Source organism: Aptenodytes forsteri, unplaced genomic scaffold (genome assembly GCF_000699145.1).
Source record: "Aptenodytes forsteri isolate BGI_AS27 unplaced genomic scaffold, ASM69914v1 Scaffold320, whole genome shotgun sequence".
Lineage (NCBI taxonomy): Eukaryota > Metazoa > Chordata > Aves > Sphenisciformes > Spheniscidae > Aptenodytes > Aptenodytes forsteri.
In genome coordinates, this window is record NW_008794890.1 from 3,447,894 (window position 1) to 3,466,887 (window position 18,994).

Genomic DNA, 18,994 nt, shown 5'->3' on the forward strand with positions numbered 1-18,994 from the left:
CGCCCGGCGCGCGCCCGCCCCCCCGCGGGGGCCGGCGGCTGGTCGGCTCTCCAGCCGGGGGCTGCTGCTGTTGGGGCTGAATAAAAGGGAGCTATGTGCAGCTGGTGGCCGGCGTGTTTGTGCTGCCTTTGGAGTTTAAGAGCGCTCGGGTACCGAAAGGATTTCATGCTTGGATAGATGAAAAATTACTTTGCATAAGTACTGAAGGGGCTGCACCAGTTGTCACACGCTGTGTTTGTAACCGCGGGCGCTGTGTGTAGTGATGACATCGTGAGGAATAAGGCTTATCTTGATTTCCCTCTCTTTCTGTTACTTTGGGTTGGATGCAGCCAATTGCGTTATGTAAAACCTATCTTGCATCTAACTTTGCAGTAAGCTATACCTTTGAGCAGGTATCTTGATAGGACCTAACCTGACTAGAAGGAAAAACTGCAACATGGAGTCTTGAGGATGCTGTTGAATGAAGAGAAAATAAAAATGTCAGATATGCTTAGAGTAAATCTTCCAGTTTACTTGAAAAGTGGGATGTTCTTAGAGGAAAGATACTTCAGGGTTACAGAGAGAAGGTATCAAAAGGATTCCCCAGCATTCAGTTTCACACATTTTTTTCTGCTGAATTCAGTAAGAGGAGTTGCAGAAGTGCTCAAGTGCTTAAGCGTTCACCTACTTTGGATGCATAAAGTTTCAGCACTCAAGTTTTTAGTAAATGAAAGAAGCTATTGGTATACAACAAGTAGATAAATGTTAAATGCAGCTTCTTAAGATGCCAAAGACTATCCAGCTAAGCATGCAAACAGTACTCTGGCAGGGGTGGAAAGTAAAGTTAGTGACTTCCCAGTTTGTTTGGGAAGCGGAGGCCTGCTTTTGGAGTAAGGGATGTTCTCTTACTGTTCTGCACCCATTACTACTTGTGGATCATTGTTGGATACATTTGAATGTCTTGAACCATACTACAAAGCATTTGATTTGACCTAGCGTACTCTGCACCACTTCTTAATTATGTGCTGACAGAACCAGTACTATTTTTTCTTTTTTTTTTTTTCCTCCTGGGACTCAAAGTAACAGGAATATGCCTAAATCTTCCTATGCTAAGAGTGCTAATTCTGCCATTTAAGTAGTGGTTGTGGCATAGGTAGGCATATCTCTTCTAGCTGTTAATTCATTTAGAAGCTGAAGAAGCAGCACCATTTTGTGAACTGCTGTCCAGTGGCAGTGCTGTCCTAAGCAGTTCCTGATCTGTGCTCTTCACCTGGGCTGGTACATCTGATAAACCAAATCGGAAACGAGTGTATGGGGGGGGAAATCGCTACCTCACCTCTCAGTGGAAGAGAGCTTATGTGGGTTAGTTCCCTTTGCTAATTCACTGTGTAGCCCTACGAGTCATCTACTGGCACAGCTGAGGTGGTAGTGTGGAGACAGGAGCTGCTGCAGAAACTTCAGTTGAACAACAGGGTTAATGTATGCATCGAGAGCTATGCATCGAGCCAGAAGAGAGAGTTGCTCTCTGACCTGTAGAGATTTAAACATTGTTGCATAATGAATGGTTTTAAAATCTAGCATTTAAAGCTATGATTTTGAGGCGTGCACATAGATTAGAAAATACCTAGTGTAGCTTGAAAAACATGAAGGATAGGACAAGGGGGAATGGCTTTAAATTAAAGGAGGGTAGATTTAGACTAGATATTAGGAAGAAACTTTACACTAAGGGTGGTGAAACACTGGCACAGGTTGCCCAGAGAGGTGGTGGATGCCCCATCCCTGGAAACGTTCAAGGTCAGGTTGGACGGGGCTCTGAGCAACCTGATCTAGTTGAAGATGTCCCTGCCCACGGCAGGGGGGTTGGACTAGATGACCTTTAGAGGTCCTTTCCAACCCAAACTATTCTATGAGTCTATGATAGATAATGAGTAACACTGTGGAAGGAGTGAGGATAAATAGAGGTTTATGGAACTATTCTAAGTCTATGATAGATAATGAGTAACACTGTGGAAGGAGTGAGGATAAATAGAGGTTTATGGGGGGGAAACTCCGTCTCCATGTTGAGGTTGATATAGGTAAGGAAACTTCTGGTTTTTTAAAGAAAGTGGTCTGAAAGAATATACTTGTTGAAAAAACTGTACTTGATAAATTGTATCTGTTTAACTGAGGAAAGACTGTAAATACAGTCTGTGCTGAAACAGCATCTTTGCTGTCACTTGTGCTGTGTGTTTCTAGGCAGCGTTCTTGCAATAACTTCAGAATGACTTGCTGTTCCCCTCAAGAGGAGCAGGCTTTCTGCTTCTGTAGAAACACCTGCAGGGCTACAACTTCAGCCTAAAAGAGCTCTTATCTGTTACTGTTTTTCAGCTGTTGATCATTGGGATTGTCCTGCTTTCTTTATAATCACTCTTAATATCTGAAAACATTCCGTATATCTCTATAGATATTCTGCTAATCCTTGAGCAGAAGGATAAATAGAAGGATAGCCTCCTGCTTGTTGTGTCTAATAAGATAAGTGCTCCGCTCCATCGCCAGTGTTCTTTGTCTTGGCTTAGAAAGTTAAAACAAGCGGGCTCTGAGAGGGCTGTGTCCATTCAGTCTTAGTCTGGAGGAAACCAAGGAAAAACTTGCTTCAGTTCCTTGGGTACAAATCTGTGTATGAACATGCCTGTTCTATAGTCGGACTCACAAATGTTGGCTTCAAATTGGCAATAAATGATACTTAAAACACATCACCTACTTGACTCTAAAATTGATTCTCATCTCTTATTAGATTATTACATTACTTTTTAATATATATATAAAAGATTACTTATATTACACCTTTGTCATTAAAAAGAAGCCTAAAACATGCCATATTCCTTTATTAGCAGCAATTCCAGAAAATCTTTCTTCTCTCACTGCTTGGCTCTTAATTTTAAAACAGCCTTTAAATATAATGTGCTAGAGAACTTAGGGAACTGGATTGTAATGTTTCTGTCCTGTGAGACTGTTAAGCAATGATGACAGCTAAATGTTCTTGGTACTTAGTACTTACTCTGGGAAAGTTCTTTCCTTTTGAGTAGTATTTCCCGTCACATTGTGTCATGAGACTATAACTTGAATTGTCCTTGAGACATGAGAGGTTTAGTGCAGTGAGCAGCTATCATTTCTGGTGCTATCCTCTTCCCGTCCCCCCAGCTCAGCTCAGTTTAACTAATATTTTTTTTTTTTTTTTTTACATACAGTGGGATACAGTAAGGATTGTGAGAGTGGAACAGTATTTAAATCAAAAGTTGAGGATCTTGGTGATACAGTTTTGACTCCTGGCCTTGCAGCAGACTTAATTTTGAGTAGGTCACTTATTTCTTACCTAAATAAAGAAGCTGTTTTGGAATTAAGTTAGAGCTATTCCAGAATAATTCCATGTTGAAGTACACCCTTTCTATCTTTTCTGGATCCTGGTAAGCACCTGGGAGCTTGGAATTGGCAGTGAAGAGACTTGTATAATAAGCATCTTCAGTTAAATGCTTCAGTCTTCGGTCACCAGTTAGTGTGACCTTGATTGTTGTGAGGCTATATCACTCTGTAGTTTGTCTTAACTTCACTTTTCCTTCTGCTTGCATGGATGCTACATGCATGTCCGCTGTCCTATGACTCTTGCAGGTTGTTTCTACTTGTATAGCAGAGCTGAACTCTTTAAAAGTCCTCAAAAAACCTGCCTCTAAGTTTCATCATTTGAAATGGCATTTGTTGTGTATCCCTACTGTTCGGGGGATCCTGTGCTGAGCTTGGCAGTATCGTTTGTCTAATTGCTGCTTCGTTTTACTTGTATCTTCATGTTTGTTTGTTCTTTGCTATTTTTTCCCCATTCTTTTTTTTTTTTTTTTTTTTGCTGTGCCATGTTTTACTGTTTAAAAACTTAGCAAATGTACTTCTTACAGAAAGTTGGAAAGCTCCTCTGTTAAAGCTGTCAGCTGGACTCCCACTTCTGTGTGTGGGTAGTGGATTCCCTCCTCTCTGAGATGCTCAATTGCCATCTTTGTGTTTGCCTGAGGGACGTGGCTGAGGAGGAGAGTCAGACTAACAGGAATAATGTAGAGAGGATTTTCATCTTGTTTTACTTCATGTCACTGACAGGAAGAAATTAAGCCTACTTATTTGGCAGCTTGTGCGTCTAAGAGATTTCCAGCATCTATCTTAACTGACATTTATTTTCTTTGATTTGGGAACCTGTAGCTGATCCTTCTGCAGTAGTTTTAAAAGCTGTGCTACTTAGCAACTGCTGTTAGGGCAGTGAAAGCATGGCTGGCCGCTGCCTTGGGCTCTGTTTCCAACTCTCTGAATTCTGTCTGGGAGGGAAATGATCTTGGGTGGCTGAAAGCTATTACGGGAGTCTGAGTCCTTGCAAACGAGAGAAAATCTGGAGACTGTGAAAGGAAAGAAAAATTAAGTTGGAAGTGATCTCTGGACGTCATCTAGCCTAATCTCCTGTTTGAAGCTGGGTGAGCTTGGAGGTTAGGTTAGGCTGCACGTGGGCTTGTCCTGTTTAGTTTTGAAATTCTTCCAAGAATGGGAAATCTAGTTTCTCTGGGCAACCTCTTCTAGTGCCTAACTGCTGTCACTGTGAGAAACTTTTTCTTTGTACCTACTTAGAACTTCCCTTGTTGCAATTTGTGACCATTGCCACTCACTCACTCACTCTGCTGTATGCCCTGTGAAGGAGGGAATAGGGTTGCAACTGCATTCAGAATCAGCCCAGTATTGGAGCAGAATGTAAGGTAGAGAAGAGGAAAAACTGTCCAATGCATGCTACTCAAACAGCCTTTAAGGCATCATTCTGTCACACGAGGTGGAAGACTGTCACCAAGAGCCGTAGGTGGAGAGGAGACATAGTTTTCATCACCTTTTTGGTGTTGTTTTGTTTTGTTTGTGTTTTAGAAAAGTTTCATATTGATAATAGTAAAAAGTAAACTTTCTGATGCTTTCCTTGTGTTTCACTGAGTGCAGTAAACAAATAGCTCAATGAATTCTGAGTACTGATAATGTTAGCAAATATTTATCGTGTAGTAGAACTGTTTGTCCTTTGTAATTGATTCACAGATGTATTGGCTTGAGTGCTGAATGAGCAAGAGGCACTTGGCTTTCTGCAGAGCAAAATATGAATTGAGCAGTGTTTTTAATAGGAGTGCAGGTACACATCAGTGTCCTTGAGCATGTGGATACAGCTTCTTTTAAGTAAAGAGTGAAATTTGCCAGCAAGAAAACTTGCTTCCAGGTGTGACCCATTAATTTACAGCAATTACTCAATTGGAGCTCTTGTTTAATGAGACTGACATTAGTCACAGAAGAGGGAGGTACAGCTATATAGATGTTGCCACGATCCCTGGTTTATGCTGAAAACTAGGTAAGTGTTACAGGCTGGCTGGAGGGTTGTATATTTGTTCATTGTGTTTAGGGCTGGAGTTTTGCAAATGGATTAAACCTGTGCTGCTACCAGAAACAGCAATCTTGCCTGCCTTTGCTGTCTTTGGCTGCCAGTTCCTGCCTCCAAATCGCCCTCTTGTACTGGCATGGATGTTACATGGCTATGTAGTGAACTGTATCAGAACTGAATCAGGGTGAAACGAGCGTTTGGGGGGGATTTTTTTTGTTAGTTATGTTTGAAATAGTCTGATTTAGCTTGTTGCCTGGCTGCCTGCGGAGGGGATGAGCAAGCAAGGAGGAGGTGAGGAATGCTGGTGTGGACAGCAGGGCTAGTTTAGAGCATTGGTGAGACTGAGGCGCCTGACTTGACTGGGGAAAAAGCAGGACTCCAGGCTTCCCTCTCCAAATTTTTACTTCACAACTTACTTTCTGCCGGTGAATGTGTCAGAATGTTTCAGCCCTTCAATTTTGGTCATGCAGATTTCAGATGATTTACAAGAGTTGGAGCTTGTGCTGCTTTTCTAGGCTCATATGAGTTTCCTGTTGTTCCTGTTCATGCCAGTGAAACTGTGCTTGTCCTGTCCAAGAGGCAAGCTGACTCTGTCCACAGTCATTAAATCTAAACTCGAGTACTGCTCTTTCTGTAGTGCTAGAGGTGGAAAGGAAAGGAGGGACCTGCTTCCTGACCCTTCAGGTGCAATATGAGAAGAGATCCTGCACTCTGGAGTCAAAGGAATGTTTCCTGTTAATACTTCCACTTCTGGGTGGGATGATTTTTTCTTTGGGTGTGACTTTTGCGCTTTCCTGATTTTGTTTATGCCTTGTGTGAATGGCACACCTGGTTTTATGTTGTTCACTACCAATACTGTCAACTCAATCAAAGCATATTGCTTTCTTCCCTAAACAGGCTGAGCCACTTTGTAGCTGGACTTGCTTTGTGATGTTTCTTTTTTTTTTTCCTTTTTTTTTCCTTCATTAGTTGTCTTGCCATTGGAAGAGTTGTAAAACAGTTTCTGTTAGTATATGCGGTTGTTTTAATTTTTCTGAGCAGATACAATACATGAGAGTTTAAGCTTTCATGTTTGGAAAAAAGTAAATCTTGTGATTTCCAAGACAGCATAATTACTTTTAAAGTATGCAGTAGCGAGGAAATCCTAGTCTGTTAAAAGGATTCAGGATCTTGAAAGGCTGAGAGCTTGGCAGCTGTTTGTGGGAGAAAGTGCTGCCTGTAATCCTGCTATGGCCTTATCCAGGGACTATGAACCAGCTGACAGAGAAACCTTTTGTATCAGGTATGGAGGCTGGCTTCATGATGGTGGCAGCTGAAGAGCAGGAGCATGCAAGTAACTTACTCTGTGGACTGGTTGTATAGGGGGTTTTTTCATTTAGACCCGTTCCACTGGCATCTTTTTGACTGATCAAAGGAAACTTTTTTTTTTTCATTGGGTGTATGAACTTGATAATATGTATTTTAACTTGGTATTATGGTTTTTTTCAGTCTTTGGTCTTGGGTTTTTTGGTACTTTTTGTGAAGCAGCTCTATCTGCCGTGTGTCTTAGATGTCAAAAAGATGAAGAGTGCTTGTGAAGACCCTGTCTCCAAGCTATTCTTTCTTCTCTTACCACACAAGACAAAAGTATAAGAAAGTCTGCAGAAGGGTATCAGTCCTCTGTGAGAGCTGCTCAAGCTTATCAAGATTCTCCTTCCTCAAGAACTAGTGGCAGCCCCAAAAGAATAAGCTGTCTCTTTTGAAGGTAGATTTAGCTCTCTGGTGAATAGGGATGTTTTACCTACTTTGTTTCTTTCATAGGTACGTGGTGAGGTGACAGCTATTGAACTATGGCATTCAATAAGATTTGGTATACCGTAGCCCTTGGACTTCTGCTGCCTTTTTCTTACGCCCATACGGACTTCTTCACTTCCATTGGTGAGACATGCTTTGATGTATATGCTGCATAGCTGAAAGAATTTCTTGACGGCTCTCAAAACTGATTCTTCAATGTTGTGTCAATGGCACAATGCAGAACTAAATGCACTTACAAGTTCTTATGATCTTATTGACTTCTTTCTTTTGCGAGAAGCAGGCTTTGAGTTAAGTCAGTCCAGTTAGTCTAATGAACCAGGCTAGGCTTTGTATTCGTTATGTATTCTTACAGGTATTGACTTTTAAACAAAATTTTGGTGTGGACTGTTGCACATATGTAGAAGCAAGGAAAAGAGCTGCTGAGGGTACATGATGATACCAGTATGTCAGTGTACTCTTTTTGGGTTCTGATGGCCTGTGACACAGCTGAAGATGTGGACTGTATCACTTCATGATGAACCAGTTCAGCTGCCTCCTTGCAGGAAATGAAGCAATTATTAATTAATAACAGAGTCTGTTAGGAGACCCATTGAAGTCATTCAAGTAATCTTAAAAATAAAACGCTGGATTAGTGTTGTATTATCAAACATGAAGTCTTTGTATATTTCTGTAGCTTTGTCTTTATTTGCTCTACGTTATATATGCCTGGATGAAAGATTACTCTGTTGCAATCTACTTCCTTTTCCAAATGAATCCTAAATTAGTTCTAATAATAAATATGTGATATTACGTTAACTTCCATGGCAACAAGCTTGGTCCAACATGAGGTTTTCTCCGTCAAAAAAAAAAAAAGGCAAGAAGCCTTACTCAAATACTCCTTCAGGATTATTTAAGCAAATGCAGAAGGACTTTGGGGAAGAAAGTAGAAGAGCGGAAGAACGCCTCTAATTCTCAGTTCTCAGTTTTTTTGTTTCTCCTTGTCTAACTAAACTCATTTGTTTTCTAGGTCATATGACAGACTTAATTAATACAGAAAAAGATCTGGTGGTGTCACTGAAAGATTACATCAAGGCAGAAGAAAGCAAGCTGGAGCAGATCAAAAAGTAAGCAGCTTGCTTCATAATGCTGATAGTTAATAATTTGAGTCCACCCTTATGTAAACAGCGCTTCCCAAGGCTGATTAAATTTGTGGAATTTTTCCTCTGAGGCAAAGCTTAAACTAGCAGTTTTTGCTGGGTTTTTGTCCTAAGTTATTATCTCCGAGCCATTGGTTTGTTTTATGCAGCTTTCTAATGATGAAATCTAATCAACCCACTTTCTGTACGATACCTTCGCTTCAGGAATTCTGCTTGCATGTAATTCCCAAGGGGATGTAGTTCTTTGAATGACAATCTGCTTAGTGGAAACTAAAACCCAAGAAGTCTCCAAATGAGTGTTACAAGGACTGCAATGTAAAAGCTCTAAAAAGTGTTGGTGTGGCCATATTGCTTATGGGTGGCTAACCAATGAATAGTAATAACCCATTACAAGAGGAGAGTCTCTTTCTACATGCTATATTTAGATTTAAAAGTAAAATAAAGCAAAATAAACCTTCTTTACAGCTTTTAAAAATAACAAGAGACCTGACCATTGCCATTACTATGTTGCTCGGCTCTACAGGTGTGAGGACCAGAGCCCAATATGTCAGATTTTATCACAGCTAGAAATAAAAATTTTGTATCGCTGAACAGGATGGTTTCCTGGCTTTCAGAAATGTGTATAAATCTGTCATGGGGATGTTTAAACAGTTTTAGATAGATGCATGAATTTTATTTTAGCCTTTGTGTATTACGTTCTACCATCCAGAAAGAAAGATACTTCTGTCGGACTGCATTTATTTTTATCACTTAAAATACAGAGTTGGAATTGCTCATAGGTTTGGAATAAGTATATTCTTTACAGCAACAAATTAAGATGGGAGCATGCCGATTGGACATCCAAAAGTGTGTAAATACAGCTTATCATATAAGCATTGCAGCTCTGTTTTTATTATATTGGAGGTGCTCACTGTCAGGTCAGAAAAGTTAAAATAACTGTCACAGAGAGATAGAAGAACCTGGAAAAAATGCCAGCATCGTTTGAGTTTGTTGGGCTCTGTACTTTGGTTGAAGGATGTTGGTAGCTTATGTTGACTTAAACTCAGTGAGAGTTGGTAATTCACTGAAATGCAGAGGATGGCTCACACCTTGTGGGTGGCTTGTGGTGGAAGCTTTTATGAAACAGAAACTACTTGAAAGAAATCCTGGCCTTGTGGTTGTGGCTCACAGTTGCAGTGACTTTCAGCTACTCATTAAGTTTGATAGTCATGCAATGGGAAACGTACGATGGATTTAACTATGTGCAATGTGAATGCACAGTTTGTTGAAATTGGTTTCTTCAGTCTTCGGCTTGCTAGAAGGAGTTGGCTCATGGGAGCACTTTGAGCACTCCAGCTTGGAGGGAACCCCTTCGCTCACATTGCCGCTGGCAAGAACCCAGACAGGGGCTGTCAGAGCGTAGGAAAACAACTAAAGACAGTGTGGGAAGAGTGAATGCAAACAGTGGCACCTTTAACAGTTGTAAACATCTACCTGTCTCGGGTAAAGCAGGCAAACTTAATTCAGGCATGCCAAATTCTGGAACAAGCTGAATGCCGGCTCGTGTACGGAGTTCCCTCCAGGTTACAGATTTTGTATTTGCTTTATATTGGTGTTGATGTTTGGTATTCTCTGTGGGGTGTGGCTTTTTTTAATGTTAATTTATCCTGTTTTCAGGGCATGGTTACATGTCTTCACGTTTTAGATCTGCATTGTTTCGGATAGAGAAGGGAAGTTTGGTTGTTTTGCAGACATGTAGTAGCATAGCACTGGTGCTTACAGCACGACTGATGTGCTTGCTGACTTGAGACTGGAACAGACTCCCTGGATGTTTCCATTAAAACGATAGATGAACAGCAGTAGTTGTTGAAAGGTGTGCTTGTTTCAGAGTGCATTGGAGTTGTGAATGGCTTATGTCACTGACAGTGTTAGAGAGGTTTGTGGAATCAGAACTGTAGCACCAGAACGTTGATCTGGGCTCCTCATTTGGGAGTGTGAGCGCTACGTGTTTCTTAATACAAGCTTACAGTATAGAAGGCAGTTCTGTGGTGGGAGGCCAAGGGACTTATCGTAGATTTAAGAGTGTGTGTCTAAATGTAAAATAATTTGAGACAAGTGATCTGTATTTGAACTACCTTATTGTAAACTTTAGAAAAAAGAGCATTTAAAAATAAAAGATCAAAAATGTGGGTAAAGCTTTGTTTTTGATTAGTCCTGCATGAAAACTCATAATGGAACTGCTGGCATACTGCATTTGGTATTTGTAGGAAGGAGTTCGTTCAGCAGTGTTCCAACAAAGACCACAAAAGCAGCACAAGATTTAGACTACAGCTGAGGAAGATTAAAAAAAAAAAAAAAAAAAAAAAAAGAAAAAAGCCCCTTTTGTTCCTTCTGGGAGAGCTTTGTATATAGATAATGTAAAAGCTTGCAATTTGTATTGGGTTTTTTATTAGCGAAGACTGTTGAGTAACTTGAAATCAGTTTTACAGTGCATTGGCAGACTTTTACAAGAGACTTTAATGAATGTATGTTTTCACTATAGATGGGCAGAGAAATTGGATCAGCTGACAGATACTGCTACGAAAGACCCAGAGGGGTTTTTGGGACATCCTGTAAATGCATTCAAGTTGATGAAACGGCTTAACACAGAGTGGGGTGAGCTGGAGAGCCTGGTTCTGAAGGACATGTCAGATGGTAAGTGTGCCTGTAGTAAGAACAAGGATCACATTATAATTGCATTTATTTGACTATGTCTTTCACATGTCATGGTTTGAATTAGATTTGTAAGTCTGCTTTTGAGGTGCCTTCATAAAAAACAATCCTAGAAGACCTGCCATTTTGCTGTCAGTGTGCTATAATTTGAGCTTTGCAAAAATTTAGGAAATCTGTGATGTTTAAACTGAGTAATCTCCTTGGATGCTTTAAATTTTGCAAGGAATCAGGGCTCGCTTCATGTATGCTCCCACTTCTTGCAAACTAGTATTTTAGGAAATTTCATCTCTAAGAGTGATGACTGTTGAACAGAAAAAAGGGGACGAAACTCAGTTCTGAGCGCAAGACATGGGACTCTCTTTGAGTATGGTCAAGTGTCGTTGCTGCTGATATGCCCAGAGTTGTTAAGGTGTGATGGTTCGAAACTGAGCGTTTGTGGAACTGATCTGAATTAGTGTAGTAAACACTTCGCTGCCTCTTTTCTTCAGCAAGAGTAGAAGCTCTTCAGTAGGGAACAGGACATAAAATAGTTGACTGTGCAAGACACTTAGCAGTAAGGAAGCTGGGATGATTATATTTGACCTGTGAGAATCTGGCTCAACAACTAGCTAATACCAGGTGTAGGTTTGTAGTAAGAAATGATAAAAAAGTGGAGCTTTCAAAAAAGACCCAGGGTAGTCTCTGATAAGGATTCAGTACGTTCAGCTTCCCTGTTGCTGCTGTGAGGGACTGAATATGCCAACTGAAAAGGCTCTGCACCTGCCAGCCAGAAACCTGGACCAGTGCATCTTAAGCCCTTCTTCTGAAACGGCGGGGAGGAAGTGGACTGTTTTGTTTTAAGAAAATTGTCGGCAAAAAAGAAAATACTGGGGGAAGCATAGTGTAGTAAAAGGAAGGGTGCACAAGAGTGAAAGGATACGGTATTCTTTTAAAGCAGGAACACCTTTCCATAAACTAATAATGTTATCAGGTCTGAACAGTTAAAAAGGACTACTAGAGTGTGGCAAAAATAACAAATTTGGCCAGTTCATTATTTTTTGGATGGTTTTGCAGCTGAGTGTTGTATAATACGCTTTGTCTGGTTTTGGTCATGCTGCTTAGTTTTCTACTGGTGGATAGTAGATGAACTTAAGAAACATGATATTGGCACTGTCCTTAGTTAACACTGTAAAGCTTGTTGTGCTTCTGGATCTTGGGACAACAGAGTTTGTTGAGTAGAAAAGTTACTTTTCTGAAAATGCCAGAGTGGCTGTCAGTTTGTTCAAACTGAGGTCCTCATGTCAGACTTCATTGATGCCATTCCTTTTGGTGGCTGCGTGTACCAGGATGCTGGTTCTGCCCTCTTTGGCTGCCCTCCTGGCTTTCTGGAGTCCTGTTTCCCTCATCAGTGCAAACAGCCCACCAGCCTCTTGACTGTGCAGAAGCAGAAGGGGAAGAATAGCGTCAGTTCTCCCACTGAAGAGAGGATAATGCACTAGCTCTACAGGAGGGCCCCCTCAAGTAACAGCAATAGCAGTGATTGTGTGTGTTTTCACCAGAGAGGAGTAGGAACCTTTCTTAACAGGGGAGATGATTACATGTGACTCTAATGACCAGGGAATGACCTAGAAGGAATATTTTTTTACTTTATAGAACCTGCTTGTCTTCTGTTCCATAAATGTCACCCTGATGCTTCTTTCAAAAGCCCCCAAGCCCCCAAGTTTTTCTTTTTGATTTTTCCTTTGCTTTCTTTTCACAAAAAAAAAAAAAAAAAAAAAATCGAAATGCTAACTTTTCAACATGCACCTTGAGTCCAATTCAGAGTTGTGGGAAGATGGATCTTGAGAAACCGTTTTAACTTTGTGTGTTTCTCAAGTTTCTATGTAAATAAGTTAATGCCCAAGTCCACAGAAAGCAGTTAGGTTCATAGTGGCTGCTTAGTTGCCTAAAGTCTTGTCAAAAGCTGTTTGCAGTTAGACATCAGCATTTTTGTTTTTCATCTTTTTATTGACCAGCCTTAATCTTTACACTGCTATTCTTAGCACTGTTTGGTTTTTTCCTCTTCTAAATTATTTGTAGATTCCACGTTACTAAATAAAAAGCCTTTTGGAAGGCAGATTGAGTGGAATGGTTGCAAAAACTCCCAATATATTATCTGTAATGTTCTCCATGTGGGGGTGGTCTTTTTGTTTTATGTAACTTTTTTTTTTTAACCTGTTAGGACAAAAATAGCTTCTGCGTGAAACCGAAGGGGTACTCCTGTCCTTTAGAAACAAACTTAGGGCGTTTGTTTGTGCTTTGCAGGGCTAATAGCTCTTCCTGACTTACTAATGGCCTTTCCTGAAATGTTAGCTTTCCCCAGAGTAGGGAGTCATTTCATGCATAGAGTTTACAGAATTCTTGGGACAAAGAAGGCCAAGTGTTTCACTGTCTTTCCCAGGCTTTATCTCCAACATGACTATCCAGCGGCAGTTTTTCCCAAATGATGAAGATCAGACTGGTGCAGCAAAAGCCCTCTTGCGGCTTCAAGACACGTATAATTTGGACACGGACACCCTCTCAAGAGGGAATCTTCCAGGTAAGAGTCATTGATGTTATTTTCAGAAGACACTGTGAACTTTTACTAAATGTCCTGATTACAAATCATTTGACTCTGTTCTATCTTGTTTAACTGCGTAGTGCGAAGGTAACAATAGCAAAACATTTGAGCTAGCTAAGAATTTATGAAAAGTGGCGTGATGTGGGTTGTTGAATATAGGTTGACATAGGTGTCAGTTTTATTTTGCCACACCTCGAGAGAGAGGAACCTGTTGCTTCAGGCTGTGCTGGTGAAGAGGAACGCAGGAAGAGCTGACCCGCTCTGGCATACTGTCGGGTCTGTTGCTGTGGTGGTTCTGTTGGAAACTACATCCGCTTGGCTTCCCTGTCTGGTGGGCTTTCTTCTGCCAGCACACTGCCCAAGTGCATGTGGATAAAACGCACTGCACAGAAGGCAAGTTTCTGTCTGAATTGAGACTCTCCTTTGTCCTATCATTCTCCTCACTCTACTCACATGCTCGTTTTCAGCTTGTGCTAGAACTTGAAAATTTCTTTTTAGTTGAAGTCTGCATCTTTCTTCTAGTTATGGTAAAATAATTTAGTAATAATAGTTTTAAATAAAAAATCAATAGCAATAAAATCTTGCCTGGGTGAGGATTTTCCTTGTGTTGAAGTAGTTCTGCACTGGCAGATACCTAGTTTTATTGCACAATGTAGTGCATTTTAACAAAACAGTTCTATCATTTATTATCCCTTTCCCTCTCATGGATAAGATGGGAGTGACTTTCAGATTGGGAGTGACTGAAGTTTCTTTGAGCTTAAACTTCATGGAGTGTATAAACTGCAAAACAAAAGGCAGAGCGCATACACAGGCTTGAGTTTACGTGGCATTACCTGAGGTAATCTTCAATAGGTTTATATGCAGGAGAAGACACACTTCTTTCTTGTTAGAAGACTCTTTCTCTGCTGAGTTTTCCTTGTTTCGTCTGTTTGAAAATAGTACTGCTTCAACTGGCAAAAAATCAACCTGCGCCACAACTGGCAAAATCAACTCTGTACAATCCATCTGTGTTTTTGCAAGCACTCATTGTGGTCAGATGCCTAATAAAATGAGGGGTAATTGGCTTTATATGTTATGATGTACAACCTTGCTTTTGGGTTTAGTTCAAGACTGTCTCAAAGACCTACAGATTCATTCTAATACAATAAGCAGTTCATTACTGTTTTTTTAAAACAGCACAAAAACACAAGACAAAGTGCTTCGGGTGAACTGTAGTGTATTGCTTCTTTTGAAGCAATAAGCTGTCCAGACTGTGTGTAATGAAGTGTAAGTGCAGAACCTCCAAGTTCTAGAGTATAAAAGAGAATAGGTTGGTCTCTTCAGAGCTCCAGAGAGGAACATCCCATGTGGTCACTTGTTTGTGCTCCTTGTCTTCCTTCCCAGGGAATTTCTGTTTGGCCAGGTCGCCAAGTTTTGATCAGAGTCTTAACTACTGTCATATTGCTTATTAATTCTCTTTCCTGCATTACAGGCCGTGCTGTTTCTTTATATTAACTATCAACCCTATTTGATGATTGCTGTCTTAAGCACCCTTTTAAGAGTTGCCTTTTCATGTGTGGATGTTATGTTGCTTCTAAATGTACCAGGGTATGGCCCTGCAACCTGTTACTCATTCCAGAGCGTATCTCTCTGTGAGAGCACTCCACCACCACTGCACCCGATTCCCTAATCTTTGTGTTATTTTAGAGTTTGAAGCTTCAGGCTCAGAAAACTGAAATCACTGGCCATCACAGGATGGACCACAAGGTGTTTAATTAGTGAGCAGAAACAAAGCTGTTCTGTGGGATACTGCATTACATGGATTGTTTCTTCAGCTATTTAATCTCTTTAAGGCATGTCTTCAACAGAAGAATTCCCCTGTTTGAACGCAGCTGTGGGAGCTGCTATTAGAAATTCAGGATTTATTAAGATGTAATCAGGAATGTAATTTTAGCTGTAAAACTGGCAGGCCCTGTTTCCTTTTTACAAGATTAAATTTGGTTTTTCATTGGGCCTTAATTTACAGTGGCAAAAATAGGAATCTGTAATTTGCTTACTAGTGCTTTAATCTTTCAGAGGTCTCTTCAAATGTTTCTAAAAATGACTGACTTTAAAAATCTTGAGCAGCTGGGAATTTACTGACTGATGTTTTCCTTTTTCTTCCCCCACTAAGTTGTCGCTAACAAGATGTGCTTCAGTAACGTTTTGAAAGCAATAATCCTGCAATGTCTTTGAAAACAGATTTCTGAAACTTTGTATTTGGCTTACTATTGCTCTTGCTCTTGCGGTTTTGATGAAGGAAGGTTTATTTTAGTTTTTTCCACTAATGGTAAAGACGTTTAGCTAGTTGCTGGTATTCTGGCAATGGAAAACTGCATCTAACCGCTTATGTGTTCTGCCAAGGATTTACAGGCTTTAGATACTTAAACTGAGTCTTCAACAAATAGCCACCACAGAAGAGAGATGCTGAAGAAAAGAAATAAACTGTGCTGTGAAGAATAAGAAATAACTGAATGTTACTCTGAAGACTGATCTGGAATTCTGTGTAAATTCTGTTTGGTTTGGTTTAAATACAGGTGTGAAGCACAAATCCTTTTTAACAGCTGAAGATTGCTTTGAGCTGGGAAAGATTGCCTACACTGAAGCCGACTACTACCACACCGAGCTCTGGATGGAACAAGCTCTTAAACAGTTGGATGAGGGAGAGGTGTCTTCTGCAGATAAGGTCTACATTCTGGACTACCTGAGTTATGCTGTGTATCAGCAGGGGGACCTGGGCAAAGCCATGATGCTCACCAAACGCCTTCTGGAGCTGGGTATGTGAAAGAGAGATCTGCAGCTCGCCGCGATCTAGCTCTGTGTTCAAGCAGGTGCTAGCTATGGATTTGTACTGAGGAGTGCGGTCTTACCTGTATTCTGACTTGTATATGGGTTTTTAAAATGGATTATTATTGATACTACCATTAACATCTTGCTGTGTAGTTTTCAGTAAAATAAGACTTGTATTACTATAAATCATATTTTGCTACTGTATTTTTAGAGGGACAACTATAGTCTAAACTACCACGTCAGAAAGTGTCGTGGTTAAGGATTGCTATATTCTATTGAAGTATTTTCTGCTTCCTGTCACTGTTGGCTTCTAACCACTTACCCATCTTAGTCATTACTGTCTGAAATTTGGTTCTTTTACTATATGTTTCTTTCCTGTGTTGAGATTACTTCCCCTTAGGTACAGGCAAGAACAAAATTAATGAAATTGAAACTAAATTGGTGATACCAAAATCTCTGCAAATTATTTAAAAGCAAATCAAGCATACTTGAGATGAAAAACTTGGAAAAATAAGGGATATAGAATGCAATACAGCAAGCTAAGATTCGGTCCGCTTTTATGAAATATAAAGAGTATTTATGCTTCTGTAAATTTTCCACTGATTGACTGTGTAAAGGATGCCATGGGAAGTTCAGAACTAAACCTGATACAGCAAAGGCTAGTGAGAACCATGTATTAATGAACTGAAGCAAATTCTGTAAGTTTAGTGATTGTTAAAAGCTTTGTCACCAGAAATCTTAATTCCTATCAGGGAAGTGTTTAGGTTTAAAGCAAGTCATGCTGTCCCAGCTCTCTCCCTGTCCCATTCCCTTGTCTCTCCCTGTCTGGTGAGATTGGCTGGAATGGCCAAATGCTTTTTCTTAGTGTTTGGACCCCTGTGCCTATTGAGGATCCTGGTCTCACAGTAGGCAGTTTCTTAACTGTGAATGAGTTGAGCTTTTAGCTCTGGAAGCTCATTGTGTGTTTTCTTGCAGATGAGTAAGGATATGTGCATGCTGCAGGCTAGCATTGCTTCCAGCTTAGCTCGGAGTTTTAGCTGTCCTGTGAATGCTCTCAAACCAGAGTAGATGTTTCTAATTTCTATTTGAGAAGCAGTAGTGTGCATCTGTTTTCTTTTTCTTTTTGTAAATAGCCTCTTCTGGAGACTTCTTCACAAGTTGGAAACTTGCCAGTGATGCTTGTCTGTTTCTTTGTCAATAGATCCTGAACATCAAAGAGCAAATGGGAACATGAAATATTTTGAATATATCATGGCTAAAGAAAAAGAAGCAAATAAGTCCAGTACGGATTCAGAAGACCAGATGGAGAAGGAAACTGAGGTTAAGAAAAAGGATTACCTGCCCGAGAGAAGGAAGTACGAAATGCTGTGCCGTGGGGAGGGTCTCAAAATGGTAAAGTGGAGTAGACTGTTTTCAAATCTATGAAACAAACCATAACAAAACAATGTCAAGAGTTTGTATGTGGTGTGAAAGCAAGGAAGTTGTTATAGCAGTTGGCTGAGTGTGTAGAACTGAGGATTAGTGTGTGTTGGATTTCTTCCCTGTTTCATTCTGTCCAGTAGACAAAAAGTAATACCGCTGCAGGCACTGCTGACTAACTTGGATGCACTACATAATTGTAATTAATTGAATAAGGATGCTGGAAGTCTAGGTTTACATATGGAACTGAATGAGGGTGGGTTTTTAGTGATAATTTTTTTTTTAATAGGACTGTGTAAAGTACTGCTTGTTGCAGTATTTCAGAGTAACATTAATGTGCTGAAAGTACTAATTTCTGAAAATTAAAGCATCTCTAACTTGTAACATAACATTAAGGTAGGGAAAGTGAATTGTTCCTGTCTCTTGTTCTTAGGACATTTTCTGTTTCTTAGAGATATTAATGTCATGTGGAAGTTCTCTGATTATCTCTTGCTCCACCTTGCTTTCAGACTCCTCGGAGACAAAAAAGACTCTTCTGCCGCTACTACGACGGAAACAGGAATCCTAGATATATTCTGGGCCCTGTCAAACAGGAAGATGAGTGGGACAAACCTCGAATTGTTCGCTTCCTTGACATCATCTCCGATGAAGAGATCGAGACTGTGAAAGAACTAGCAAAGCCGAGGGTAAATGCCTTAATGCTTCTTTGCCTTTTGGAATCTTAAATTTCTGTGTGAGTATGTGTGACTCTTGTCTCCTTGAATGCAGATGTGTGTGCAGTGTGCTCACACGTTGCTTTTCTCACCTTGTATCTCTTGGTGACACACTCTTTGAAGGAGACAGCGGGGATGCTGGAAATTCTGTGTAATTAGGAGAGCCAGGTAACAGCAGTGCAGGATTGTCAGACTCTTCCAGCAGACACAATTCTGGTGCATGCTGTTTCAAATAAGGAGGAGAACGTTCTACAACAGAAAAACGTTCTGCAGCTAGGTTGCCTTGAAGTATACCTGTCATCTGGTTTTTGTTTGGTTTTTGGTTTTTCTTTTTAAAGTCTGTATTTGCCAAAGTTGTGACATGGAGAAGAGTGCCGTCTAGGGAAAGGCAGCCATTCCTCTGGTCCTGGAATGCCACCACGTTATTGTATAGACAAGAATGAATGGTTGTATTCTCCAT

The 18,994-nt window shown here is 40.4% G+C and overlaps 1 protein-coding gene across 4 annotated transcripts in view; it reads left to right on the forward strand.

Annotated features, from left to right (window-relative positions):
- The first annotated feature begins 7,190 nt into the window (after window positions 1-7,190).
- Window positions 7,191-18,994, forward strand: part of P4HA1 (prolyl 4-hydroxylase subunit alpha 1) — a 30,038-nt gene continuing 18,234 nt past the window's right edge. For all 4 annotated transcript variants that reach the window (XM_009275086.1, XM_009275088.1, XM_009275084.1 and 1 more), the window contains exons 1-7: window positions 7,191-7,312; window positions 8,196-8,292; window positions 10,847-10,998; window positions 13,436-13,573; window positions 16,150-16,389; window positions 17,604-17,794; window positions 18,331-18,507. In XM_009275086.1, coding sequence (XP_009273361.1) covers window positions 7,225-7,312; window positions 8,196-8,292; window positions 10,847-10,998; window positions 13,436-13,573; window positions 16,150-16,389; window positions 17,604-17,794; window positions 18,331-18,507 — 1,083 coding nt within the window. In that variant the 5' untranslated portion in view covers window positions 7,191-7,224. The remainder of the gene's footprint in view (window positions 7,313-8,195; window positions 8,293-10,846; window positions 10,999-13,435; window positions 13,574-16,149; window positions 16,390-17,603; window positions 17,795-18,330; window positions 18,508-18,994) is intronic.